This window comes from Xenopus laevis, chromosome 7S, assembly GCF_017654675.1.
Source record: "Xenopus laevis strain J_2021 chromosome 7S, Xenopus_laevis_v10.1, whole genome shotgun sequence".
Taxonomy (NCBI): domain Eukaryota; kingdom Metazoa; phylum Chordata; class Amphibia; order Anura; family Pipidae; genus Xenopus; species Xenopus laevis.
The window spans coordinates 15,980,849-16,006,507 of record NC_054384.1 but is presented as its reverse complement, the minus strand read 5'-3'; the positions used below and the strand labels follow the sequence as shown (position 1 = coordinate 16,006,507).

At 37.5% G+C, this 25,659-nt stretch overlaps 1 protein-coding gene across 2 annotated transcripts in view; it reads right to left on the bottom strand.

Annotated features, from left to right (window-relative positions):
* ide.S (insulin degrading enzyme S homeolog) overlaps positions 1–25,659 on the bottom strand; it is a 45,902-nt gene that overhangs the window by 12,812 nt on the left and 7,431 nt on the right. The window contains exons 2-15 of one of the 2 annotated variants that reach the window (XM_018227409.2): positions 23,889–24,073; positions 21,249–21,456; positions 19,158–19,327; positions 16,654–16,776; positions 16,186–16,298; positions 13,430–13,592; positions 12,679–12,771; positions 12,062–12,153; positions 11,726–11,806; positions 9,847–9,950; positions 6,370–6,472; positions 5,966–6,088; positions 4,869–4,951; positions 982–1,126 (exon numbers count right to left, since the gene is read on the bottom strand). In XM_018227409.2, coding sequence (XP_018082898.1) covers positions 982–1,126; positions 4,869–4,951; positions 5,966–6,088; positions 6,370–6,472; positions 9,847–9,950; positions 11,726–11,806; positions 12,062–12,153; positions 12,679–12,771; positions 13,430–13,592; positions 16,186–16,298; positions 16,654–16,776; positions 19,158–19,327; positions 21,249–21,456; positions 23,889–24,073 — 1,786 coding nt within the window. Of the gene's footprint in view, positions 1–981; positions 1,127–2,925; positions 3,071–4,868; positions 4,952–5,965; positions 6,089–6,369; positions 6,473–9,846; positions 9,951–11,725; positions 11,807–12,061; positions 12,154–12,678; positions 12,772–13,429; positions 13,593–16,185; positions 16,299–16,653; positions 16,777–19,157; positions 19,328–21,248; positions 21,457–23,888; positions 24,074–25,659 lie in introns of both variants that reach the window. The other variant, XM_018227408.2, reaches the window with a different exon arrangement.

The following is a 25,659-nucleotide window of genomic DNA, read 5'->3' as shown; positions in this document are numbered from 1 at the left end:
AAACGGGCGGTCGGATCGCGGGACTGCATCAACGAACAGATGCGACCGCGATCCGATGGGATTTTTAGTCCCATCCGATCGAGATCTGGCCAACTTTCGGCCAGATCTCGATCGGGGAAGCCCGTCGGGGGGCCCCATACACGGGCCAATAAGCTGCCGACTCGGTCTGTCGGCAGCTTTTATCAGCCCGTGTATGGCCACCTTTAGAAATGTCTTCTGGTTACATATTGGCGTTTAATGTACCTCTCTCTCAAATGCTTTTACAAAAGACACTTGAGAAATATGCCATATAAAATAGAATCCCTGGCTCAAACCAATTATTTGTGATCCTACAAGCAGATTAGAGAGGTCTCCATAGACTGTCTTACTTACAAACACACACACTGCATAGAGCATCATGTATTACGGGTATGGGACTGCTTATCCAGAATGCTCAGGATCTGGGGTTTTCTAGATAACAGATCTGTCTGTAATTTGGATCTTCATACCTTAAACGGGTTGTTAGAAATATGGCAGTACACCTGGTTTTTATGCAATTAAAACTTGCCTCCAAGCCTGGAATTCTAAAATAAGCTCCTGCTTTGAGGCCACTGGGAGCAACATCCAAGGGGTCAGAGAGCAACATGATGCTCGCGAGCTACTGGTTGGGGATCACTGCTATAGACCAACCTAAAATGTACATTGGAAAAAAAACTATATCACTTTGCCAGAGGTGTGGATAGTCTACCACAGGGAAACTAGTTCCAACCAGCTCGTCTAATACACAAATTATTAGCGCACAAAAAGGCACTCGACTGGGGTTAATATAAGCCAAAAAGGAGGAATAAACAAGCAGATACAGAAGTCAGCCACATAAAGATGAAGCCATTGCTTCTCAGGGCAGGTGCATAGAAAAGCCAGAGACCATCCAAAAAGGGCAGCAGGAGGCGTGTGACATGCCTAATAACTCAAGCTGGAGAAACTCTTCCTTCATTTACTTACAAGGATCGCATTCATTCCAGAGGCAATGCCATAGTTCAAACCTGAGAGGCGAGCTGCATATGTATACTCTTTTAAATCATCCTTCAGTAACCTTAGAAACAGGTATGTCATGTTGCAATGGAGAGGGTCGGCATAAAGGTAGCGACTAGCAAAAAGAAACACAAAATAAAGAGGACTTTTGATTCCACGAGCAATGACATGGACATCGATGGAGGAGAGCGACAAAAAAGAGTATGTATATGCAGCACCGTTATCAGCTTTTCTTTGGGATGAGAAGGGTACCAAGCACTACTTGTATAGGCTCCAGAAAAAGCGCCAGACTGGACAAATTATTTTGCCAATTTCAGAAATGTCGTCAACAGAACGACCCCCTCCAAAAACGGGAGGCGGGGGTTACGTTTTGATGGAGATATTAAAGGGGTTGTTCACCTTTAAATTAACTTTTAATATGATGTAGAGAGTGATATTCTGACACAATTTGCAATTGGTTTTCATTTTTTTATTATTTGTGGTATTCAAGTTATTTAGCAGCTTTCCAGTTTGCAATTTCAACTGTCTGTTGTTTGGGTCCAAATTACCTTAGCAACGCATGCACTGATTTGAATAAGAGTCGGGAATATGAATAGAAGAGGGCCTGAATAGAAAGAAGAGTAATAAAAAGTAGCAATAACTAGAGATTTTTAGCCGTACAGGGCTTTTGTTTATTAGATGGGGGTCAGTGACCCCCCATTTGAAGGCTGGAAAGAGACAGAAGAAGAAGAAGGCAAATAATTCAAAAACTATAAAAAGAAAATGATGGTCTATTGAAAAGTTGAAAAGTTGTTTAGAATTAGCCATTCTTAAACATACTAAAAGTTCACCTTTAAGGTGACTTTTAGTATGTTATAAAATGGCCAATTCTAAACAACTTTTCAATTGGTCTTCATTATTTCGTTTTTATATTTTTAAAGTTATTTTTCTTTTTCTTCTGACCCCTTGCAGCTTCCAAATGGGCGTCGCTGACCCTTTCTGAAAAGCAAATGCTCTGTAAGATTAAAATCTCTAGTTATTTCTACTTTTTATTACTACTCTTTCTGTTGAATCCCTCTCCTATTCATATTCCAGTATCGTATTCAAATCAGTGCATGGTTGCTAAGATAATTTGGACCCTAGCTACCAGACTGCTATTCAGTCCCTCTCCTATTCATATTCCAGTCTTTTATTCAAAAAAGGGAAATTTGGACCCTAGCAACCAGATTGCTGAAATTGCAAGCTGGAGAGCTGCTGAATAAAAAGCTCAATAACTCAAAAAACTTACATAATAAAACATGAAAACCAATTGAAACGTTGTTTAGAATTGGCCATGTTATAACATATTAAAAGTTCATCTTTATGGTGACTTTTAGTATGTTATAGAATGGCGAATTCTAAGCAACTTTTCAATAGACTTTCATTTTTTCTTTTTATCATTTTTTAATTATTTGCCGCGTTCTTCTGTCTCTTTCCAGCCTTCAAATGGGGGTCACTGACCCCATCTAATAAACAAATGCCCGGTAAGGCTAAAAATCTCTAGTTATTGCTACTTTTTATTACTCCTCTTTCTATTCAGGCCCTCTCCGATTCATATTCCATTTCAAAAAGGGAAATTTGGACCCTAGCAACCAGATTGCTGAAATTGCAAGCTGGAGAGCTGCTGAATAAAAAGCTAAGTAACTCAAAAACCTTAAATAATAATAAATGAAAACCAATTGCAAATTGTCTCTGAATATCACTCTCTACTTCATACTAAAAGTTATCTCAAAGGTGAAGCACCCTTTTTAAGAAACAAGCAGAATAATTAGCACAGTGAAATAAAAATAAATAGAAGAAATCCCTCTCTTCCACCCACTAGAATATACAGATTTTTTTTTAGAGGCAGGTAGAAGCTAATTGGTCTCACGTCTGCCTTTGATGGTTGGTACTTACATACATCCCATAGATGGTATTTTGCAGATCATAGTTCAAGCCAGCTAGCTCTGCTGCATATGCATACTCGTTGAGGGAATCTTTAAGTAGCTCAAGGTACAAATAGGCCATGTTACAATGTAAAGGATCCACATAAGCAAATGGGCTGAAAGAAAACATTAGAATTAGGGGCTTGTTCTCGAGATTTTCTCAGGCTGTCCCCGCTCTTTCTGGTCTCGGCACACTGGAGACTTACCTGTTGTGCTGCAGGAGTTAAAGGCAAATAAAACCATACAAACATGTAACAATAGGAAGCGATAGGACAGAGGAATGCATCCTTTACATACTGTACCTGCAACTTATATTAGTACCAATATTAACAATTAACATGAAATATAGAATAAAATCATTAGGACGAGTCCCTAATCCTGTTTAACGTGCAGCAAAATGATATTTAGACAGCTGCAGTCCTAACAGTGCCTGTTTTTTTTTTTTTAAGGCTTTATTTGTATTTGAACAGATTTTTAATTTTAACAATAGTTAAAAAGGAGGAAAAAGCCTAACAGTAACCTTTAACGGAATAAGTTACAATCAAAGAGTGTTAAAATATCTGTTCCAAAGAATAGCAGTAAAACTATAAAAAAAAACATCCCCGGTACACTCAGCTCTTTACTGGTCCTAGAAGGGCAATGGAACAACTCAGTTTCATCTCAACAATTTCGATCAGAAATTAGAATCTCTATCTACCTCGGACTGCTTATATGTCACATGAATGGGAAGCCCCAAGGTCACTGAAAACATCTTAAAACAAAATTCTAGTATAATGCATAAACTCTCTGCCTATAAATAAAAATAACCCTCCAGCGCAGTCTACAAGTCCAAGGTCTGAATTATACATATAAACATTAAAGGGGTGGTTCACCTTTAAGTTAAGTTTTACTATGTTATAAAATGGTTAATTCTAAGCAACTTTTCAGTTGGCCTTCATTTATTTTATTATAGTTTTTGAATTCTTCTGACTCTTTCCAATTTCGAATGGGGGTCACTGACCCCATGTAAAAACAAATGTTATGTAAGGCTACACGTCTATTGTTATTGCTACTTTTTATCATCTTTCTATTTAGGCCTCTCTTATTTATATTCCAGCCTCTTAGTGGTTCCTAGAGTAATTTGTACCATAGCAACCAGATTGCTGAAATTCCAAACTGAAGAGCTGCTGAATAAAAAGCAAAATAATTAAAAAAAAAACAAATAAGAAAAAATGAAAACCAATTGCAAATTGTCTCAGAATATCAACCTCACATCATACTAACTTAACTCAAAGGTCAAAGACCCCTTTAAACATAAACAAGCCATTAACTTTCCTTGTAGATCATAATAAAACATAAATGTAATAAAACTATACATGTCTATGTTGCCTAACGCAGTATCATTTTACTTGTAAGCCCCTGCCCATATATATTCTTTTTTTGGGGAATGTGTTACTGAAGCTGTTGATAAATGTATTCATCTAGACACTTTGGCAACTTTTTAAAAGTTTCTTAAGAAATGACTAAGCGATAAATTATGGAAACCACAAACTGATTCATATGTGAGACCACAAACCCAATAACCAGCTCTGGAAAGCTCTTTGGGAAACAGGATATTTATTACCGGGCATAAATTCAAAGGGAAATGATGGCGGGTTATGATCAGTGGCAGAGATTACGGCATCTTTAGTGCAGCTCAATCCATAAAGAAAATAATAAAGATTAAGTGCTCAGTCTTCACTTAGTCAACAGTGTCTAGAATTCTGGCTGGCCACATAAATGTTAGTGCTTTACTCCAGCTCCACCCAATATCTCCATACTGCTCGCGTAATTGACTCTCAGTGTGTGCACTGCTGAAAGTGACATTTACAATAAACCAGACAAATTAAAAGATTTGTTAAGAGATTATCCCCTGTGACCAACATAATGCCATACCTGAAAAACTCAAAGTTGAGACATGATTTCGGCAGGAAGAATTTATCATCTTGTTTGAACCACAATTTACTCATTGCAGTGTCCTGCGGGGGGAAATAACAGGAGAACGGAACATTACACAAACTATTGTTAAAATATATATAAGACACAAATATAATTGAATTTGAAAGGTGCAGAAGTATGAGGGTTTTAACCCCAGCAGAGCTGGCAATCGACACCTATACTTTGGCACATTAAACCACCCCCTGCAGTATATGAACATCACTGAAATAAATAGAAATGTTTTACAGGTATATCTGTGTATAGCTGGCTTTCTTAAAGGGATACTGTAATGGGAAAAAAAAAATTTTTTAATAGTGCTGCTCCAGCAGAATTCTGCACTGAAATCCATTTCTCAAAAGAAAAAACAGATTTTTTTATATTCAATTTTGAAATGTCACATGGGGCTAGACATTTTGTCAATTTCCCAGCTGCCCCAAGTCATGTGACTTGTGCTCTGATAAACTTCAATCACTCTTTACTGCTGTACTGCAAGTTGGAGTGATATCACCCCCCTCCCTTTTTCCCCCCAGCAGCCAAACAAAAGAACAATGGGAAGGTAACCAGATAACAGCTCCCTAACACAAGATAACAGCTGCCTGGTAGATCTAAGAACAACGCTCAATAGTAAAAACCCATGTCCACTGAGACACATTCAGTTACATTGAGAAGGAAAAATAGCAGCCTGCCAGAAAGCATTTCTCTCCTAAAGTGCAGGCACAAGTCACATGACCAGAGGCAGCTGGGAAATTGACAAAATGTCTAGCCCCATGTCAGATTTCAAAATTGAATATAAAAAAATCTGTTTGCTCTTTTGGGAAATGGATTTCAGTGCAGAATTCTGCTGGAGTAGCACTATTAACTGATGCGTTTTGAAAAAAAAAAAAATCCCATGACAGTGTCCCTTTAAGACTATAAAATAGATGCCATTTTAAGCATTACTTGATATGTTATATATACTCACTTGACATTTTTACAGGAACTAATTATTAAATGATATTTAGCACATTCCTGTGTTAATAATACATCTCAATGTATATCTAATATTGAAATGTTACCTTAATCAAAGCTGGGAACGGTGTTGCGTCCTTTTCCAAGGGTAGAATCTCAAAGTTTGTAGGAATAAACTCATTCTTCATTGGTAGTTTCAATTTTCCATTAAGATCTGCCTTCTGCCATTTCTGAGATAGTCAGATAAATATTATTATTACACAAATCCCCTAAGTGTGTATCACGCTATGAACATATCAGAGCTGCATTCAGACAGGCCTTGCAATGATATTAATTCAGGACATTATATACAAACTGATGCAGACATTTCATGCAGTAATGAAATTCCAAAATTGTTCTAATGGGGATAAGCAAGAAGACAATACTTATAAAACAATTGTCTTTCTAGAATAAGTCTGTTATACCAGGGAAATGTGTATAGAAGAAGGTGCATGCAGTGAATGGTACTGACCTGAATAACCTCTCGTGCGATGTCCTCTTGTTTATACTGGGTTCCGTACCACTCTTCTGTGCGGTCTGTCTTGCCTTCAAACGACTTGGAAACTACTGCCACCCTGCAACAAAGAGATGGGTTAACAATGGAGTTTGGTCTAATCTACACATACAATTCCCTGAATAAATCAATTTGTCTGCAACAAGAAAAAAAGAAAAAAAAAAAAAAAAAAAAAAAAAAGAAAGAAAGGCTCAGGAATCAAATAACCAACCAACTTCTTCCATTTAACCTCTAATTGTCCCAGTTAAGATCCTTGCAACACTCCCTACAAGTTTTCCTTTTCTGCCTGTGGCTCACAATATAAGGCTGAATAGTAATTAATACATGGCAGCACAGAAACCAGTGCAATTAGCATCAGAATTTAATAATCAGCCCTGTAGCATCAGCTTATATTACAGGGGAAGCTCATTTTCTGCTGGATAATTAGTGACGAGCCCTAAGCTTAGCTTCTCAACAGCTGCTCAGAGCCCACTGAGCATGTGAGTGTCACAGACACTTTCCAAGATGGTGACCCCCTGTGACAAGTTTGAAGTCCTGGATCGTTGCTGCTATTGACAAGCTGAAGCTTTAGGCTGGTGCAATAAGTTCAGTATATAAAATATGGCATTTTTAGCCCTATTTATTTTCAGGGTTTAGTTCTCCCTCAAAGGCTTTCAACCGAGGAGAGGTTTAAGTATTGTACTTGGCATCAGTACATATTCCATCATGGAACACCTTTTATTACAATGTGCAAATAAAAATGCGTTTTAACCTAAGGACACCATGCCTTTTAACATCAGTGCCCCTTTAAACAAACTGAAGTGGAAAGCAAAGATGGAATGAGTCCGGCTCAGAACTCTTGGATTGTTACAGAGACAGATGGCCTACGAGAGAAAAGTGCCGACACTCACATAAGCATTCTGCTAAGGAAACATTGTTGTTTATGGAGTTCCAGAAGTGCTGCCGCCAGCGAAGCTTTTTTTCTTGCTGCTTTTGAAGACCATTTCTAAACAAGGTCCCAGACTTTTTGTGTAAGTGTAGAAGTGCAATTTGTTAGATTCAGCAGCCTTTCTTCCTGTAACATGTCCTACTTTCAAGCTTCCCATATGCTTATCATATTCAGACCCAAAAATACACGGGTGAGGGATAGAGAAAGCTGATCTTGTCGGCTGAACCTTGAACCTTATCAGACTCCACAGATTTCTTTCAATTTTCAGTTGAAGTAAACCCAACAGTACCCAACCTAATACAGGTATGGGACCGGTTATCCAGAATGCTCGGGACCTAAGTTTCCGGATAATGGATCTTTCTGTAATCTGGACCATCATACCTTAAGTAGCAATTTCAATTATGGATCCGCACACACCAATTTTCTGCAGTTTTCTTTAATTTTTATTCACCACCAATATCAACGTTTCGGGGGGTACAAACTCCCTTCGTCAGGATACCATTCCAATACCATCATACCTTAAGTCTACTAGAAAATCATGTAAACATTAAAGGGGACCTGTCACCCAGACATAAAAGGCTGTAGAATAAAAGTCCATTTCATATTAAACATGAAACCCAAATTCTTTTTTTTATTAAAGAATTCATAGCTGTTGTAAACTCATCTCAATCTCAGCTGTCATTCAAATTTTGTCTGCCCCTCCTCTATGCCTTAGGCATAGAGGCGGGGCAGACAATTACTTTCACTTTCCATTCAGCAATTACTAGATGTCACTGCTCTCCCCACATTCCACCTCTCTCTTCATTACCATTTAATTGTGTAGCCAGGGCATGGGGATGGACATCAGGTCCCCCATTCTGGTGCACAAACAAGATTGTGAGATGATACAAGACTTGTCTTAATAACAGTGTCCACAAAATGGCTGCTGCCTGCTTGCTGTATTTATGAATTCCCAGACTGATGGAAACAAGATTCAAATCATTTTTATAGTGTAATTAAAGTTCATTTTGCTTGACCAACGGGATTAAATAGGATTTGGAATAATTTTTTTTGGTGACGGGTCCCCTTTAAATAAACCCAATAGGCTGGTTTTGCTTCCAATAAGGATTAATTATATCTCAATTACACGCTACTGTTTTATTATTACAGAGAAAAAGGAAATCATTTTTAAAAATTTGGATTGTTTGATTATAATGGAGTCTATGGGAGACGGCCTTTCCGTAATTCAGAGCTTTCTGGATAACAGGTTTCCGGATAACGGGTCTCATACCTGTACATTGTTTTGAAGCAGAAATATTCTCATGAGGAGCTTTAAAATACATTTAAGACCTTTCGATGCTACAGCAGTGATAAAAATCTAAATTTGCAGAATGAGAAATAAAGAATTAAATTGTTGCTCAATATAAATCTAGAAAACTAACTTTGCCTAAAAAAAAAAAATTAAAAAAAATATTCACAATATACATCCACAAGAATTTTTCAGTGGTTTTTGAGTTTTTTGTAAATGTAATTGCTATTGAAAGCATTATTTGTTTATTTCTTTTCTTCTGCATGTTTAAACAATGTTACAAAGACAGGTCTGTTAATCAGCTGGCTTCTGCTGTATTGTTTTAAACTTCAGAACCACCAAGAGAGGATAGAAAATGAAAGATGCTGCTTTTAACTGCATGTACATTTAAAAACCACTTCTAAAAATATGTACAGGTATCGGACCTGTTATCCAGAATGCTCGGGACCTGGGGTTTTCTGGATGATGGATCTTTCCATAATTTGGATCTTCACCCCTCAAGTCTATTAGAAAACATTATAGAAACCCAATAGGATTGTTTTGCTTCCCATAAGGCTTAACTATATTTGAGTTTGGATCAAGTTCAAGCTGCTGTTTTATTATTACAGAGAAAAAGGAAATTATTTTTAAAAACTTGGATTATTTGGATAGAATTGAGTCTATGGGAGACAACCTTTCCCGTAATTCGGAGCTTTCTGGATAATGGGTATTCGGGCAACGGATCCCATACCTGTAGAACAATGAATAGGAAACCATGTCCTACTCTCTACCACCAGAACTATGGACAAAAAGGGTACGTTGCTTAGAAAGGCATATACTTATATTAATCAAACCTTTATTTTTGGGTAGATAATCTTTTTATAGGATGGAAGGAGATACTGCAACACTGTTGCAGACTGTCCTACTAAAACATATTAATGATAGTTTAGATTTCCCACTTAATTAGGCGGCTTCATAGCTCTCCTCCACTAGGCAGTGTGGGTTGGCCGGGTAGCATTATGGCAAGATGGCTTCCCATGCAGCAGCTTTTTGGTGAGCACAAAGAACAAGACTGCACAACTTAAAAAACCCAGGCAACTACCCCTGTTGCAAAAGACTGTCTGCTATTGATACTGTTTTTTGTAATTCTTTATATTGCCACAGGAATGGAATATTTATCATTTTAGGCAACTGCAATTGTCAAGTGCATAATATCAGATAGAAAATACAGAAAACTTACCGGACATTTTCGGGCTTCAGTTTATCCAACACCATTTCTATCAAGTCTGGTCTGAAGTCTTCCAGTAAATACTCGGCAGACAGTACTTCTTCTAGGGGATAGTACTGCAACATAAAATATTGTGTTAGCCCAAAGTCATAATACATCTTTATTTATCTATTTAATATGGAATTTATGGCTAGAAGTTCTCTGAATGTGTTGGCATTTGAATGAATTTATATATAAAACTACTAATGCAAACGCCAGAAGAATGCTCATCGTGATAATATGCAGCACCCAGTACTGCAGTGCCATCTACTGCCCATCGAAATAATATCAGAGTGCAAAATTACTAGTAACGCACAATGTTTCATTATGCAGTTTATTTTTCATGTGAATCTATGCACAGATTTTTAAAAGACAAATTTAGTCCATGGATAAACAGGGTCATAATTGGAGGAAAAATTGTGTTACGTCAACACATCTTTGAGAGAAGTCTTAAGATAGGATGTACTTAAGGGATACTGTCATCGGAAAACATGTTTTTTTCAAAATGCACCAGTTAATAGTGCTACTCCAGCAGACTTCTGCACTGAAATCCATTTCTCAAAAAAAACAAAACATTTTTTATATTCAATTTTGAAATCTGACATGGGGCTAGACATTTTGTCAGTTTCCCAAATGCCCCAGTCATGTGACTTGTGCCTGCACTTTAGGAGAGAAATGCTTTCTGGCAGGCTGCTGTTTTTCCTTTTCAATGTAACTGAATGTGTCTCAGTGGGACATGGGTTTTTACTATTGAGTGTTGTTCTTAGATCTACCAGGCAGCTGTTATCTTGTGTTATGGAGCTGCTATCTGGTTACCTTCCCATTTTTCTTTTGTTTGGCTGCTGGGGGGAAAAGGGAGGGGTGATATCACTCCAACTCGTAGTACAGCAGTAAAGACTGATTGAAGTTTATCAGAGCACAAGTCACATGACTTGGGGCAGCTGGGAAATTGACAATATGTCTAGCCCCATGTCAGATTTCAAATTTGAATATAAAAAAAAAAATCTGTTTGCTCTTTTGAGAAATGGATTTCAGAGCAGAATTCTGCTGGAGCAGCACTATTAACTGATTCATTTTGAAAAAAAAATTTTTTTCCCATGACAGTATCCCTTTAGCTATTAAGTACAGGTATGGGACCTGTTATCCAGAATGATTGGGACCTGAGGTTTTCTGGATAACGGATCTTTCCATAATGTGTATTTTCATACCTCAAGTGTACTATAAAAATCATGTAAACCGCAAATAAACCCAATAGGCTGGTTTTACTTCCAATAAAGATTAAATTATATGTTAGCTGGGATCAAGTTCAAGGTACAGTTTTATTATTACAAAGAAAAGGGAAATCATTTTTAAAAATTCGGATCATTTGGATAAAATGGAGTCCATGGGAGAGAGCCTTTCTGTAATGTGGCGCTTTCTGTAGAACAATGAATAGGAAACTATGTCCTACACTCTACCACCAGGACTATGGATATAAAGGGTACTTTGTAACTAGTGATGGGTGAATCTGAACCATTTCACTTCACCAAAAATTGCAGTTAAGTTTATGGGTGGCAATTTTTGCGCAACAATTTTTTCCATGCATTGGAGTCTATGGGCGTAATTTTTGCCGTGAAACTCGGAAAAAAATTATGCTCATCACATTTGTAACATGTAAGTGTAATTAACACATGAAATGCATAAGCACTTTTCATTCATATATTATTCGTATCCAGTAGAGGCACATACAACTTTCTTTGCAGGAGCGCTCCTGTGTCTTTACTTACTATGTGTTGAGTGATATGGATAACAGGTAGCACACAAAAAGATAATTTGATCATTTCAGTTCATTCAAACATATGCCTTTACTTACATGCAGCAATCCTGCAATCTTGGATGTATAGCCTCGTGGTCGCTCCTTATCCTTGAATCGAAAGGCCACGGCATTCAGGTCCTACATAGTAAAGAACTGTTAATATCTTCAAATCACAAACACAACAATAGAATAGAATAGAATAGAATAGAATAGAATAGAATAGAATAGAATAGAATAGAATAGAATAGAATAGAATAGAATAGAATAGAATAGAATAGAGAGAGAGAGAGAGAGAGAGAGAGAGAGAGAGAGAGAGAGAGAGAGAGAGAGAGAGAGAGAGAGAGAGAGAGAGAGAGAGAGAGAGAGAGAGATATATGCTGGATAGTTGGTTACCTTGCACTCCTGGAACACCCACTCTTGAGGGCCTTCTGTTCTGAGCTTTTGGATATACTGAAACATGTGGAAAATGATGTCATCCACATGCACTGACAAAGGAATGAGAAAACCATTAGCACAGGCAAGTGAAAGATGTAAATAAGAATCCTCTCAAATGCTCAAAAATTTTAACATTTGGTCTGTTGGTTTAAGTTCTTATTTATAGAGTAGAGACACACAATTATTATAGGTTATATATGAGTATAGCCTATTTAGTGTTGTGATTTATTTTAGCATTGCTTTAGCTAAAAGTGTTAATACAACTGGCTGATTTTCATGGGGTCTAGCCGACTGTGCCCATGGGATTTCTTAATTTGCATATTTGCAGTTATTTGTTGCCAAACCAGGGGCAATAAATGAAAACAATAAAAGTCCAGAAATATGGTATCTTCCGCTCATGTGACTAATTACAAATATGCAAAGATAAAAAAATGCTCGCTTTACACAGTAAGAACGGTCTTCAAGAGGATCTAACTGGAAAAAATCTTAATGTTTTATTACTACCTAGATCACATGCTCAGTGATCCAGTTGTCCTATTTACAGGCAAGGGGCTCAGGCAGAATTGAATACTTACACAGGCCTTCTTCGGTCAGATCCACATTAATGATGAAAAACATGAATCCCTTGGCACCTTCTTTCTGTCCCCCGACAAGAGTATTTACCCAGCCTATCAAGGCAAAAGCCAGAATATTTTTCATTACAAACTACAACATACATTAGTACCAAGGTATACATTTCAAGGCCAAGGTGAAACAGAAAAGCAGGATGCTATATCAGAAACAAGCATTCATTGTTGGGATGCTCTTTTTACACTGCCTCCCCAAAGAAAATATAAACCATCTTCAGCAGCATCTGCTGCAGTGATTACAAAACAGCAGGGTTCGCTCCACCTGAAGGTATATGGCAAAGCAGGAGGGGTTTTAAGCCTGAATGCCAGTCAGGGTACAAAGGGTGGAAGACTTATTTGCTCTCCTTAATTTATCTGTATGCCCCACTTGAAGTGGAAATAGGATGAGAAAGAGAAGCGGCTGTTCTTGAGAGTTACCTTTAGCCTCAGTGTTTTTGGGCAAGAAAAGAGAAGCAGCTGTTCTTGAGAGTTACCTTTGGTCTCAGTGTTTTTGGGCAAGAAAAGAGAAGCAGCTGTTCTTGAGAGTTACCTTTGGCCTCAGTGTTTTTGGGCAAGAAAAGAGAAGCGGCTGTTCTTGAGAGTTACTTTTGGCCTCAGTGTTTTTGGGCAAGAAAAGAGAAGCAGCTGTTCTTGAGAGTTACCTTTGGCCTCAGTGTTTTTGGGCAAGAAAAGAGAAGCGGCTGTTCTTGAGAGTTACCTTTAGCCTTCAGTTCAGATAGCAGACTTCCAGGTCCCTCATGGCCAATAAGATGGCCAAGGTAATGACCTGGGTTAGACTTGTAATATTTCTGAAGATCTGGAATTGGGAATGTGACGTACAGGTTTCTTATATCCTTAATGGGCACGATCTTGTACATTTGCTAGAAATATGAAAGAGGAATAAAGCTTAGCACAGGTATATGACTTTTACTGCAGAATGATATACATGTCTAGCAGACTAAGATATTTCATCTGTTTGTCAAAGGGCACTTAAGCTAAACCTCAAGTTAATTACATGTCCCCTAAAACATTACATGTAGCCCATAAAAACATTCCTAGACCTTCACAGAAATTACCTTTTTACTAGCTTCTAAACAAACTGTTCTCCTGAAATCACCCTTGGGTGAACAATACAGTTTAAAAATACCGAACTTCCTCTATCCAAAAAGTTATTTTGGCATAATGAAAGAACAGCAACATTCCAGCATACAAAACATATTCTCAATGGTTTTAAGGTTATTTCTAAATGGAATTACGGTTGAAAGCAGCACCCATCTTTTTATACTCTCTGTACATCTGGTTCTGACCTAATACAATATTTCAGGAACCAGCTTATTAAGACGTGAAGAACTAACTGCTATGTTGTTTCCAAAGTCAGAACCAGAGAACAGAAGGGGATAAACAAATACTGCTTTCAATTGCAATTTGAATGTTGCTTGGAACTAGAATCTTTAAAGGGGTTGTTCACCTTCCAACACTTTCAGTTCAGATGGTTTCCTATAGTTCACCATTTTTTCTAATTATCTTCTATTTTCTCTGTGTGACGGTTATTCTAATATTGAAGTGTAATTTTTCACCTTGTAAAGCTGCTCGGGGAAAGGGGGGGTCGCAAACTCTTAAACTGATCTTAATTGATACATTTAATCGATACATTTCTTATCTTTGTCCCTGCTGAGCAGAATCCCCAAGTTTCATTTAAGGCAGCTGTTAGAATTGATACAGTAGTTGCTGATATTCCACAGATGCGGCTGAGAAATATATGTGAACCTGAATTACTCAGCTGCCAGTCAAACACCAGAAACAGGAGCATTAAAGGAGTTATTCACCTGCAAACACCTAGTTGGTTTCAGATTTTAATTTGAAAGAAAGACTTTTTTTCAATTACTTTCTATTTTCTATGCGTGACTTTTTATAATATTGAAGTGTAAAGTGTCATTATTCACCTTTTAAAACAGCCCTGGGGGGGGTCTCTGACCCTGTAAACTGTTCTAAAATTATGCGTTTAGTTGAAACATTTCTTATCTTTGTCCCTGCTGAGCAGAATCCTTAGGCTAGGGCCACACGGCGCGATTTTGCCGCGATTCTGCGCTGGGCGAGTTGCGAGTCGCTGCGGTTTTTAAGCCGAAATAGCTTTGTTAACTTTGGCGCTGGCGTCAATGCAAATCGCGGCGAAATCGCTGCGCTAATTCACACGCGGCGATTCGTTTTCTATTGTCGCCCGAAGTTGCCTCGCTGGGCGTTTCCGGGCGACAGTAGAAAAAGAATTGCCGCGTGTGAATTAGCGCAGCGATTTCGCCGCGATTTGCATTGACGCCAGCGCCAAAGTTAAAGCTATTTCGGCTTAAAAACCGCAGCGACTCGTAACTCGCAACTCGCCCAGCGCAGAATCGCGGCAAAATCGCGCCGTGTGGCCCTAGCCTTAAGCTTCATTTAAGGCAGCTGTTGGAATTGATACCATAGTTGCCAAGACTGCAGAGATAATGCTGAGAAATGTATCAACTAAATGTTACAAGATTTTGGAAAAACTGTAAAAAATAAAAAAAATGGAATGTAACTGGAAAAAGTCTATTTCTGGAGAATAATCTGAAAACAACTCAACTGAAAAAAGTGTTTGGAAAGTGAAGAACCCCTTTAATTTTTTTTTCTTTTCAGTATTGAAATTGCAGCTCCCCACTGCCAGCAGCCCTACATCTTAAAGGAACAGCAATATAAAAAAAGAAGGTGGTTTAATCAAAATATAATGTGGTATTGCTCTGCACTGATACAATTTAAAATCCTAAAATCCTACTATAGTCTATATAAACAAGCTCCTGTGTAGTCATGGGGACAGCGATTTAAAGCTGAAAAAAGGCATAGGTTACAAAGCAGAAACTTTTTAGAATCCCATTGTATACTACAGAGTGTATCTGTTATCTACCATAGAGGCCTGTGCTTGAATGGCTGCCCCCATTGGCCACACAGCAGTATGCTTATATAAACTAGTAGCAAAACCACCAGTCTTACCAGTGTAAAAGTACATTTTATTTTCATTACTTTTAACCAATTTCATGTTTTGAGGTTACTGATCCTCTAGGTTAGATGAACGTATGCATTTGCTCGACATGGCACTCACTCTCTGGTGAAAGCAAGAATAGAATAGGAGTTGGAGGGCTACATGAGAGGTATGAAGTGGGTAACTTATCTGCCTTAAATGTTAGCATATGCATGCTATTAAAAGCTAACAACTTGCCCCAGACTGAGTTGGCATCTTTTCAGCGCATGTATTAAAAAAAAACAAAAAAAAAAAACAGCCAGTGCTCAATTGGGCAGGTGTGAAAACCCTGGACAGCATAAGATATGGTCCTCTATGATCTAACCATTTGCCCATGGACCAACACAGGTTTTTTCCCACAGGTTGATTTCTCTTTAATGCAAAAAATGACTTAATAAAAACCTATAACACCACAATTATATATATATATATACTGAACTCACCCGGAGGTGTTCTTCCTGAAAAGGATGGTCAGGGAATTCTGGGAGGGGAACATTTTTATTTTCAACCTCCGCAAATAGCTTTGTTATCAGTTCCGTCAAGCTATCAAGAGATTCTGCAATAATGAACACAATTCTATTCAGACAGCATTCAAAAGCAATCAAATGAATATTTCAGCCCACAAATATTACAGAACAGAATGACATTCAATGCTACAACCTTTAGGCCGATGCTGTTTCAGAAACATCATGAAGTGGAGGTAAACAGTCAGGTTTGTGTTTATCCGCATGCTAAGAAACAGCATTGACTGTAGCTTTGCTATTTCTATTAGACTAATACACAAAAAAAATCTAAATGATGTAGTAACAATATAATGGAAATGTACTGTATAAAAAGTCTCCAAAAATGACAGAAAGAAAATACCTATAATAATACATAAAAAAAAAATCTAGCAATAATGTAATGTTTACCTCTTCCAACGACACACAGGGACATCATATTAGATGAATAATACGTAGAGTGAAATTTAAGCAACTCTTGTCTGATATCAATCCCTTGCTGCGTTGGTCTTGTCTCAAGTGTAAGTTTGTTGCCTAAAAATTTACCAAAACAAAAACAGAAGGTGAGATATTTTGCATCTTCTGCTCCCAATTCCTATAAGAGTATAAATGTGCTGTCCATGTTCATATGTATTATTTGTAAACACTGCACATTATATAAAAGTACAATACACAGTTTGTCTAGTTATTCAGTACAGTAGAACCCCCATTTAACGTTTTTTAAGTGACCAGGAAAAAATTATGTAAAATCTGGGAAAATGTAAAATCAGGGAAAGTGTTAAAGTAACTTTTTCTTCAACTACTGAAAGGATATAAGCACACGAGTCAGTTTTACGGAGATACAATATTTACTGTGTTAATAACAAGGGTTAAGCATTGCAGTGTTAATGTTACACTATGGGGGGAATGTGCAAGACTGGTGCAGGACTAATTGTAATGACCATTTACAGGCAGAACCATGGCAAAATATACATCTGGTTAGTATGTTAAACCTCTATTTCACAAATAACATTAATAGAGGGAAAAAAGCCGTTTTCGGGAACATCAGGACAAAACTGATGTAAAACCCAGGAAAACATTACTTAAAATCAGGGAAATGCACCCATTGAAATGCATTATAAATTGGTGGGACCACAAATAAAAATGTAAAATGCAGGAAAACCTCCAAATTAAGATTTCACTGTACAAAAACGTAGGCATGCACATAACTTTACTCTTAACGATTGCACAATATGGTTAGTGGCAGAAATTAAGACATGAGTGATACAGCGCCTACAAAAAGCACATTTGAATATACTTTTACTAACAAGGGGAAAGATAAGGTGTTGACATTCCCTGTCCATTAGTCACAGGCTACTGGTGTGGGTGTTAGCCCGTGCAATGGAACACATATAAAATCACCTGTCTGACGGCTAATGGGAACTGAACATTGAACACAGAAATTCTGCCAGTTGGGTACTTTACATTCAGTGCTTTCTAGAGCAGAGAAAGGCAACAGGGTCTCCACTAGAGAGTAGTGGCTACCAAAACAAACCCTGTAGACCAGCTTTATGATCACCTGTACAGAACTAGGAACATACAAATAAAAATACATAAAGAGTAGTGTACAATAGGGTTACAGCCCATTATAATTTTTCAATGCTCTATCCCTCCCATGCACAAACACAACACAGGAGAGGAAGAGAAATGGGAGTGGTATGTTGCCAGTAGGTGTTTCTCAAAGTTTGCTGGGCTGAACAGAAAACACCTAGTGATCATCTCATTCCCCACCCATAGATAATTGGTAATAACTGGAAACAAAACCTTATTCGCTATTCTGCAGCCAGAAATACCAGTTGCTGTTTTACAGGCGGAACACAAACAGCAAATGCCATGTCATATTTTCAGTAAGTAAGTAGGTTAAAGGCACATAAAGGTGTAGTCCACCTTTGAGTTAACTTTTAGTATGTTATAATGTCTTATTTTTAGCAGCTGTTCAACTGGTCTTCATTTTTATTTGTATCGTTTTTGAATAATTTGCCTCTCATCTGCCTCATTTGACTTGCAGTTTTAAATGCTGCCAGGTTGGTAAGGGTCACTGACCCAAAAACATTTTGCTCTTTGAGGATACAATATTTGTTGCGGTTACTATTAATTATTTACATGTCTATTCAGGACCTTGTTGGCTAAATGTACTCTAACCACAGGCTAATGAACAAAAAGCCTAACTTAAAAAATGATAAAAAATTAAAGACAAACTGCAAAATGTCTCGAAATTTCATGCTCTATGTCATACTAAAAGTTAATAGAAAGGCAAACTACCCCACTAAAGTGGCACAGAGTGTGATGGCCACCTTTTGAGTACCTCTGCTTTAAAGCATAAATGTGACTTTAAAGGTATACTGTTATGGGAAAACATGTAATTGTGCTGCTCCAGCAGAATTCTGCCCTGAAACCAATTTCTCAAAAGAGCAAACAGATTTTTTTATATTTAATTTTGAAATCTGACATGGGACTAGACAGTGTCAGTTTCCTGGCTGCCCCCAGTCATGTGATGTGTGCTCAGTCACTCTTTACTGCAAGTTGGAGTGATATCAACCCATCCCCCCCCCAAGCAGCCAAACAAAAGAACAATGGGAAGGTAACCAGGTAGCAGCTCCCTAACACAAGATAACAGCTGCCTGGTAGATCTAAGAACACTCAATAGTAAAAATCCAGGTCCCACTGAGACACATTCAGGTACATTGAGTAGGAGAAACAACAGCCTGCCAGAAATTAGTTCCATCCAAGTGCTGGCCCTTTCTGAAAGCACATGACCAGGCAAAATGACCTGAGATGGCTGAGTAAACAGTGTAATTTAGTAATAAAAATCAGGACAGTATACCTTTAAGAACTGGACTGAGAGCACCACTTGACACTACTAAATTGCCACCAACCTGTTCCAAATTTACTGAATGGATGATTTGGATTTCCTGTGGCTTTCTCCAGCTGAAAAAGTCTCCAAGCATCATTCATTAGATTCTTCTCATGTTCAGAATCTACAGCATTCACTTCCCGGTCCTTACAGCTCTCATCAAACAAGGGGCAAAGGAAAAACTGAGCAAACCTGAGAAAAGAGATCAAACTATAAAAATCAGTCAAGGCATTGGTGAAGGACCTAGCTATTTTTTACACACAAGATGTCAAGTCTAATTGCCTGCCTAGCAGTTTAAAAAAAGTCTAAAACATCAAATATTTCAGGAGAACTAAAAACAGAAAATGAATGCAAATTGTAAAAGCACTTAAAGGATCTCTGTAACTTTACATCAATTATTTTTTGGGATTTAGATCCCCTGCAGACGCGCATAGGTTACAAACGTTGTTTTTTGCTTTACATGTCAATGTAAAACAAACACTGGAGTAGGTTAGATCAACTGGCCAATCAGTGGGGTTAAACGAACATGCAGCAAATCAGAATTAGGATTTCTACAGCTCAAAAAGTAAGTAAATTGCTTTAAAAAATGGCAACAAAGTTTAGGAAAAATGCACGTCTATACCAGAATTCTTAAAACTATTTCTGCTCACTCTTTTACAGCACTTGAGTATCTAATGGTAATTTTTAATAAATATCGGCCAGGTGGCAACCCTAGCCACAGGTCTAGTCAGTTACTAGTCAACTGTTTTAAAAGCAAATGTAATTAGTTGCCATGGATTGCCGCACACTAGCAAACTTTTTACCTTTGCTTACGTATGGTATGCTAAACAGTGACAGTAGTATGAGGAAAACAAAATATTTAGTAAACAGGTCAACAATGGGGATCTTCTCATACCTTCTGCATGAGAAAATGCAGATGCAGCCCCCTAACTCAAGTCAATGTGCACATGAGGAAGATTTTGGCCAAAAGATGTACGGTTTGCGGTTCAAATCTGCTCCATATTTTAAAAGACAGGGTATTCTATCCCTGATACTGTGGGGTAGGAGTCCAAATGAGAGCTTTCTCTGCTGTGCATCACATTTAAATCACTGCATATCAGCACTAATATCAAGAAACAGTACATAAACGTTTGCGCTATGTCGGATGGAATTAGATGCTCTCTCATTAAAATAGTTGCAGTCTGACACTTGGGAAAGTGTCAGCAAGCCAAAAATATAGTGGCTCTGCAAGTTATTGTGTTGGTCACATAGAGGCACATTTTATCAAGGGTCGAATTTCAAATTCATTGGAGTTTTTTTATTAATAAAATCAAATTTTTCCAATGTCAGGAAGGCTGCGAACATTTCCAAACTGATCCCTGGACCTCTCCCAATGAGTTAACAGCAATTCAGCAGGTTTTAGGTGGTGAATAGTCAAATTATAATTCTTAAAGGGCCAGAGTATGATAATTCTCGAAAAAAAAATTAATATGACCCCAATGGCCCACTTTCAAAACATATGGGTGTGGAATGTGCTTGATAGTGGGGCATTATTTTACAGTATGATGTGATTTAAGAAAATCTGTTATTTCCAACTAACCTACAAAATATTTGATTCTAGGAACTAATAATGAAAGGAACAGTTCAGTGTAAAAATAAAAACTGGGTAAGTATAGAGGCTGGAGTGACTGGATGTCTAACACTACTTCCTGCTTTTCAGCTCTCTAACTGACTTGAAGAGGGGTCACATGGGACATTCAACTGTTCAGTGAGTTTGCAATTGATCCTCAGCATTCAGCTCAGATTCAAAAGCAACAGTTATGACCATGTGGTCCCCCCTCAAGGCACTGATTGGTTACTGCCTGGTAACCAATCAGTGGAAACCAGGAGAGCTGAAAAGCAGGAAGTTGTGTTCTGGCTATTATGTTACACATCCAGTAACTCCAACCTTTATACATAACATTTCTGGCTGTCTAAATAGATTACAAACAGGCTTTATTTTTCACAGCCTATTTACCCATCTTTTATTTTTACATTGAACAATCCCTTTAATAGTGCTTCCAAATGAAATATGAATTCCACCCAGCTATTCTGCTGCTAGTCTAGTTTTTGCATTGATGTTTGTGTACATCACCTGTCAAGGGCACCTTCCAGATGTTCATGGGACACGTCAAAGTAGTAGTTGGTGTGTTCTCCACTAGTGAAGGCATTGGAGCTCCCAGCATGCTCACTGAGAAATTGGCTGTACTCGTTTTCTTTTGGATATTTTTCTGTCCCCAAGAATAACATGTGCTCACAAAAGTGTGCAAGACCAGCAATATTGCTTGGATCAGAGAGGGATCCTTAGAAAGGAAATACAACAGTAAGTAAAAAAATGGAAAAAAAACCCAAAGATGCAAAATTCTTAAACTTTGTGTTTTGCTATATTTATCAAGTATTTCCATAGCATTAAAGGGGTGGTTCACCTTAAAGTTAACTTTTAATATGTTATAGAATGGCCAATTCTAAGCAACTTTTCATTTGGTTGTCATTACTTAATTGTTATAGTTTTTTAATTATTTGCCTTCTTCTGACTCGTTCCAGCTTTCGAATGGTGTTCACTGACCCCATCTAAAAACACAAATGCTCTGTAAGGCTACAAATGTATCGTAATTGCTACTTTTTATTACTCATCTTTATATTCAGGCCTCTCCTATTCATATTTCAATCACTTATTCAAATCAGCATGTAATTTGGACCCTAGGACCCTAGCAGAGTGATGAAATTGCAAACTGGAGAGCTACTGAATAAAAAGCTAAATAACAAACACAAATAAAAACCAATTGCAAATAGTCTCAGAACACCCCTTTAACAATCCCTTTAAAGACGGAATTCAGATTTTAATTAAAAAAAAAAAAAATACTATTTAACGGTTTAGCAGGTAGGGAGGACCCGAATCCAAAATGTTTAAATCCCAAAAGGAACACTTCTTTGCATATTCAAATTTGAAAAAAAATTGCATCAACTGAACAAAAGAAGAAAAAAAAAATGTATGCATTCAGTTGACCAACTTCAAAGTCACATTATTTTAATAGTTTACATTTGGATCACTTAAAGGGGAACTATTGCAAAAAATTAAAATTTAAAATAAACTTCATCATACAGAAGTAAGAAACTTTCTAAATATAATCAATTAAAAATTCTGCATTGTTTCTGAAATAATCAAGTTTATAATCACTATTACTCTCTCGGCATCTGTTTCTCTTCATTCTCTCTTCATGCAGCAGTTGGGGGTCAGATGAATAAACCAATATATTTTATAGGGGGGCTCACTTTCCAAGCAGATGTATTAAGAGTTCACTCAAATAACAAAATAACTGCCTTTTGCACAAATTCTGCATGTAGACAGACATGATTTCTTGTGATTTTAATAGAGTGAGCTCTAATACATCTATCTAGGCAAAAGGATATATTGGATCCAAGATATATTGGATCATTCATCTGACACCCAACTCCTGAATGAAGACAGAATGAAGAGGAACAGATGCTGAGAGAGGAACAGTGAACATAAACTTTATTATTTCAGAATCGGTACAGAATTTCTAATTGATTGTATTTATAAAGTTTCTTATTAAGCTAAAATTAAATTTTAATTTTCTCGATAGTCCCCCTTTAAGATCTGGTGGGGGAGGCAAATCCTGCAAAAAAAAAATGCTTGGATTTGTCTGAATCCCAAACCCAATCTTGGATTTGGTGCATCCCCAATAGTAAGACAATGTGATTAAACACAGCAGTAATTTGGAGGTTTGGAGTTTCCAACTGTGCAAATGCTCTCTATGCTATTTCTACAGGCCCTGCTGCGATTATTGGTCTGACTAGCAAGCATTGATCTAGATACTATTAGCCAGAATTATTGCACTTGCTTTCAAAAATACAAATGTGCATGGGGCCCTTGTATATCAAGTTCATTTTTAAATGGATTGGGATAGAACTCTTATCTGGCTATAACTTGCACTACTTTGAATGTGGCACATTCAGGCAGTTGTTTTGCTTTTTTCAAAGCTCTTTTTAAAGGAGAAGGAAAGGTGAAAACTAAGTAAGCTTTATCAGAAAGGTCTATATAAATATACCAGTAAATTCTCAAAGTAATGCTGCTCTGAGCCCTCTGTCAAAAGAAACACAGCATTTCTTTCCTTCTATTGTGTACACATGGGCTTCTGTATCAGACTTCCTGTTTTCAGCTTAAACCTCTAGGGCTTGGGCTTGAACATGCTCAGTTTGCTCCCCTCCATACTGTTATCTAAGCCCAGAGCAGAGTGCGCAGGGAAAGACTGAGGCAGGAAGTGATGTCACACCAAGCTAATATGGCAGCTGTATCCTAAACAACAGAGAGCTTCTAGAGCCGTTTACTCTGGTATGGTAAAGCATTCTACAAAATACAGTGTTATAGCTTGCACTATTGTGGCTAATCTATTGGCAATAAACGGTCTATGTAGCTTTTCTTCTCCTTTAATAATAGAACAGGGAGGATAATAATTTGCTTAGTCATCTTCACTGGGCGATTCATTTCTGCATCTGTCGATCTACTTAAAAACGTTCTCATGTTACCAGATAATTAACTAATGAGAGTGGCTTGAATTACAAACAGAAATTTATAAAAAACAAAAATTAACAGGATTTGAGGTTATGTTTACCGTAAAGGTAAAGTTAAATCCTGAAATCATTTAAGGTAATCTTACTTGAAACTTTTAATACTGAATTGATGTTTATAATGTAAAAATAAAGAAGGTGGTACCGATATGAACATCCAGAGCTGCCGAAGATTTGTCTGTGGTGGGGTCACTAATGACGATGGCCTTGATTCCATTTGCTAGCTCCAGGCCTCTGTACTCTCGCTTGTCCTCTGGAGATTTGCAGATGTCATTTATGACTTGCTTTACGGCTAGGCTGTTCATCTTTCCGTAGGTTGTTGCCCGATGTCTGAAAAGGAAACCAAAGACTTTAAAAAAGTTGTTATAACCTCCTAATTAGGGTTGCGCCAAATCCACTATTTTGGATTCGGCTGAACCCACGAATCGTTCGCGAAATATTCGGACGAATACCAAATCAAATCCTAATTTGCATATGCAAATTAGGGATGGGAAGAGGAAACATTTTTAACTTCCTAGTTTTGTGACAAAAAGTCATGCGATTTCCCTCCCTGCCCCTAATTTGCATATGCAAATTAGGATTTGGATTCAGTTCGGCCGGGCAGAAGGATTAGTCCGAATCCTGCTGAAAAAGCCCGAATCCTGATCCGAATCCTGTATTCGGTGCATCCCTACTCCTAGTGAAAGATTTCAAAATATCAAAATTCACCTGTCAAGAATAAAATAACTCACTACAGCATTTGTGGGGCCCAGTGTTAAGATACCAGTGGTATCCCTGCCCGTACCTTACTGGCAGCCATCCCCAAATTTGTTGTAATCCTGCTGCTATCGTACTTCATAAACACTTCTCACTAATCCTAAATCTCAGATGCAGAACATCAGACATATCTAATCCTGCAAGCTGAGCCACTAGCACTGTCATAGAAACAATTTCCATTAGTTAAAGAGGTTGTTCACTTTTGAGTCAGTATTATATAGAGAGTGATATTCCGAGACAATTTGCAATTGGTTTTCATTTCTTATTATTTGCGGTTTTTGAGTTATTCAGTTATTCTTTTTATTCAGCAGCTCTCCAGTTTGCAATTTCAGCCGTCTGGTTGCTAAGGTCCAAATTTCCCTAGCAACCATGCATTGAAGTGAATAAGAGACAGGAATATGAATAGGAGAGGCTTGAATAGGAAGAAGAGTAATAAAAAGTAGCAATAAAAATAAATGTGTAGCTTTACAGAGCGTTTGTTGTGAAAATGGGGTCAGTGACCTCCATTTGAAAGCTGGAAAGAGGCAGAAGAAAAAGGAAAATAATTCAAAAACTAAAAAAAAAAAAAATGAGGACCAATTGGAAAGTTGCTTATAATTAGCCATTTTATAATATCTAGAAGTTAACTTAAAGGTGAAGCACCCCTTTAAATACTCAATGAGAATACATGAAGGTATAATCTGAGGCTCTAATATGTAGAACTATTAGCTGTGTATCGAGTCATGTGAAAGTATCTTACACAACTTATGGCAAACATTACAACTCTTCTAGGAGCAAAGATCAAGCTTGATTATCTGTTGACGGCATCAGCGTCACACACACGCATGAAAGGAGCCAACAAACATTTATTAATAGAGCAAGCCAACCTTGCGTTATATTTAGAGTCTGATTTCAGGATACTCAACAGGATAATTAAACAAATATTTGAATAAAAATGCTCAGAAATGTAGAAAGTGATTAAATAATAAACATTCATCAATAGACCTACCGATCTATATTACATGAATTTTCTTGCAAACTGGGTTTTCTGTCTTCTTCAGGTCGTTAAGGGCTTAGTAAGTGTGGGCTTCTAGGCACAGTTCCAACACAGCTCTGTCAAACACCATTTTAAAGGGGCAGTATACCCCCTTGTTTAGCATTCATTAAGTAAATAGGGTTTG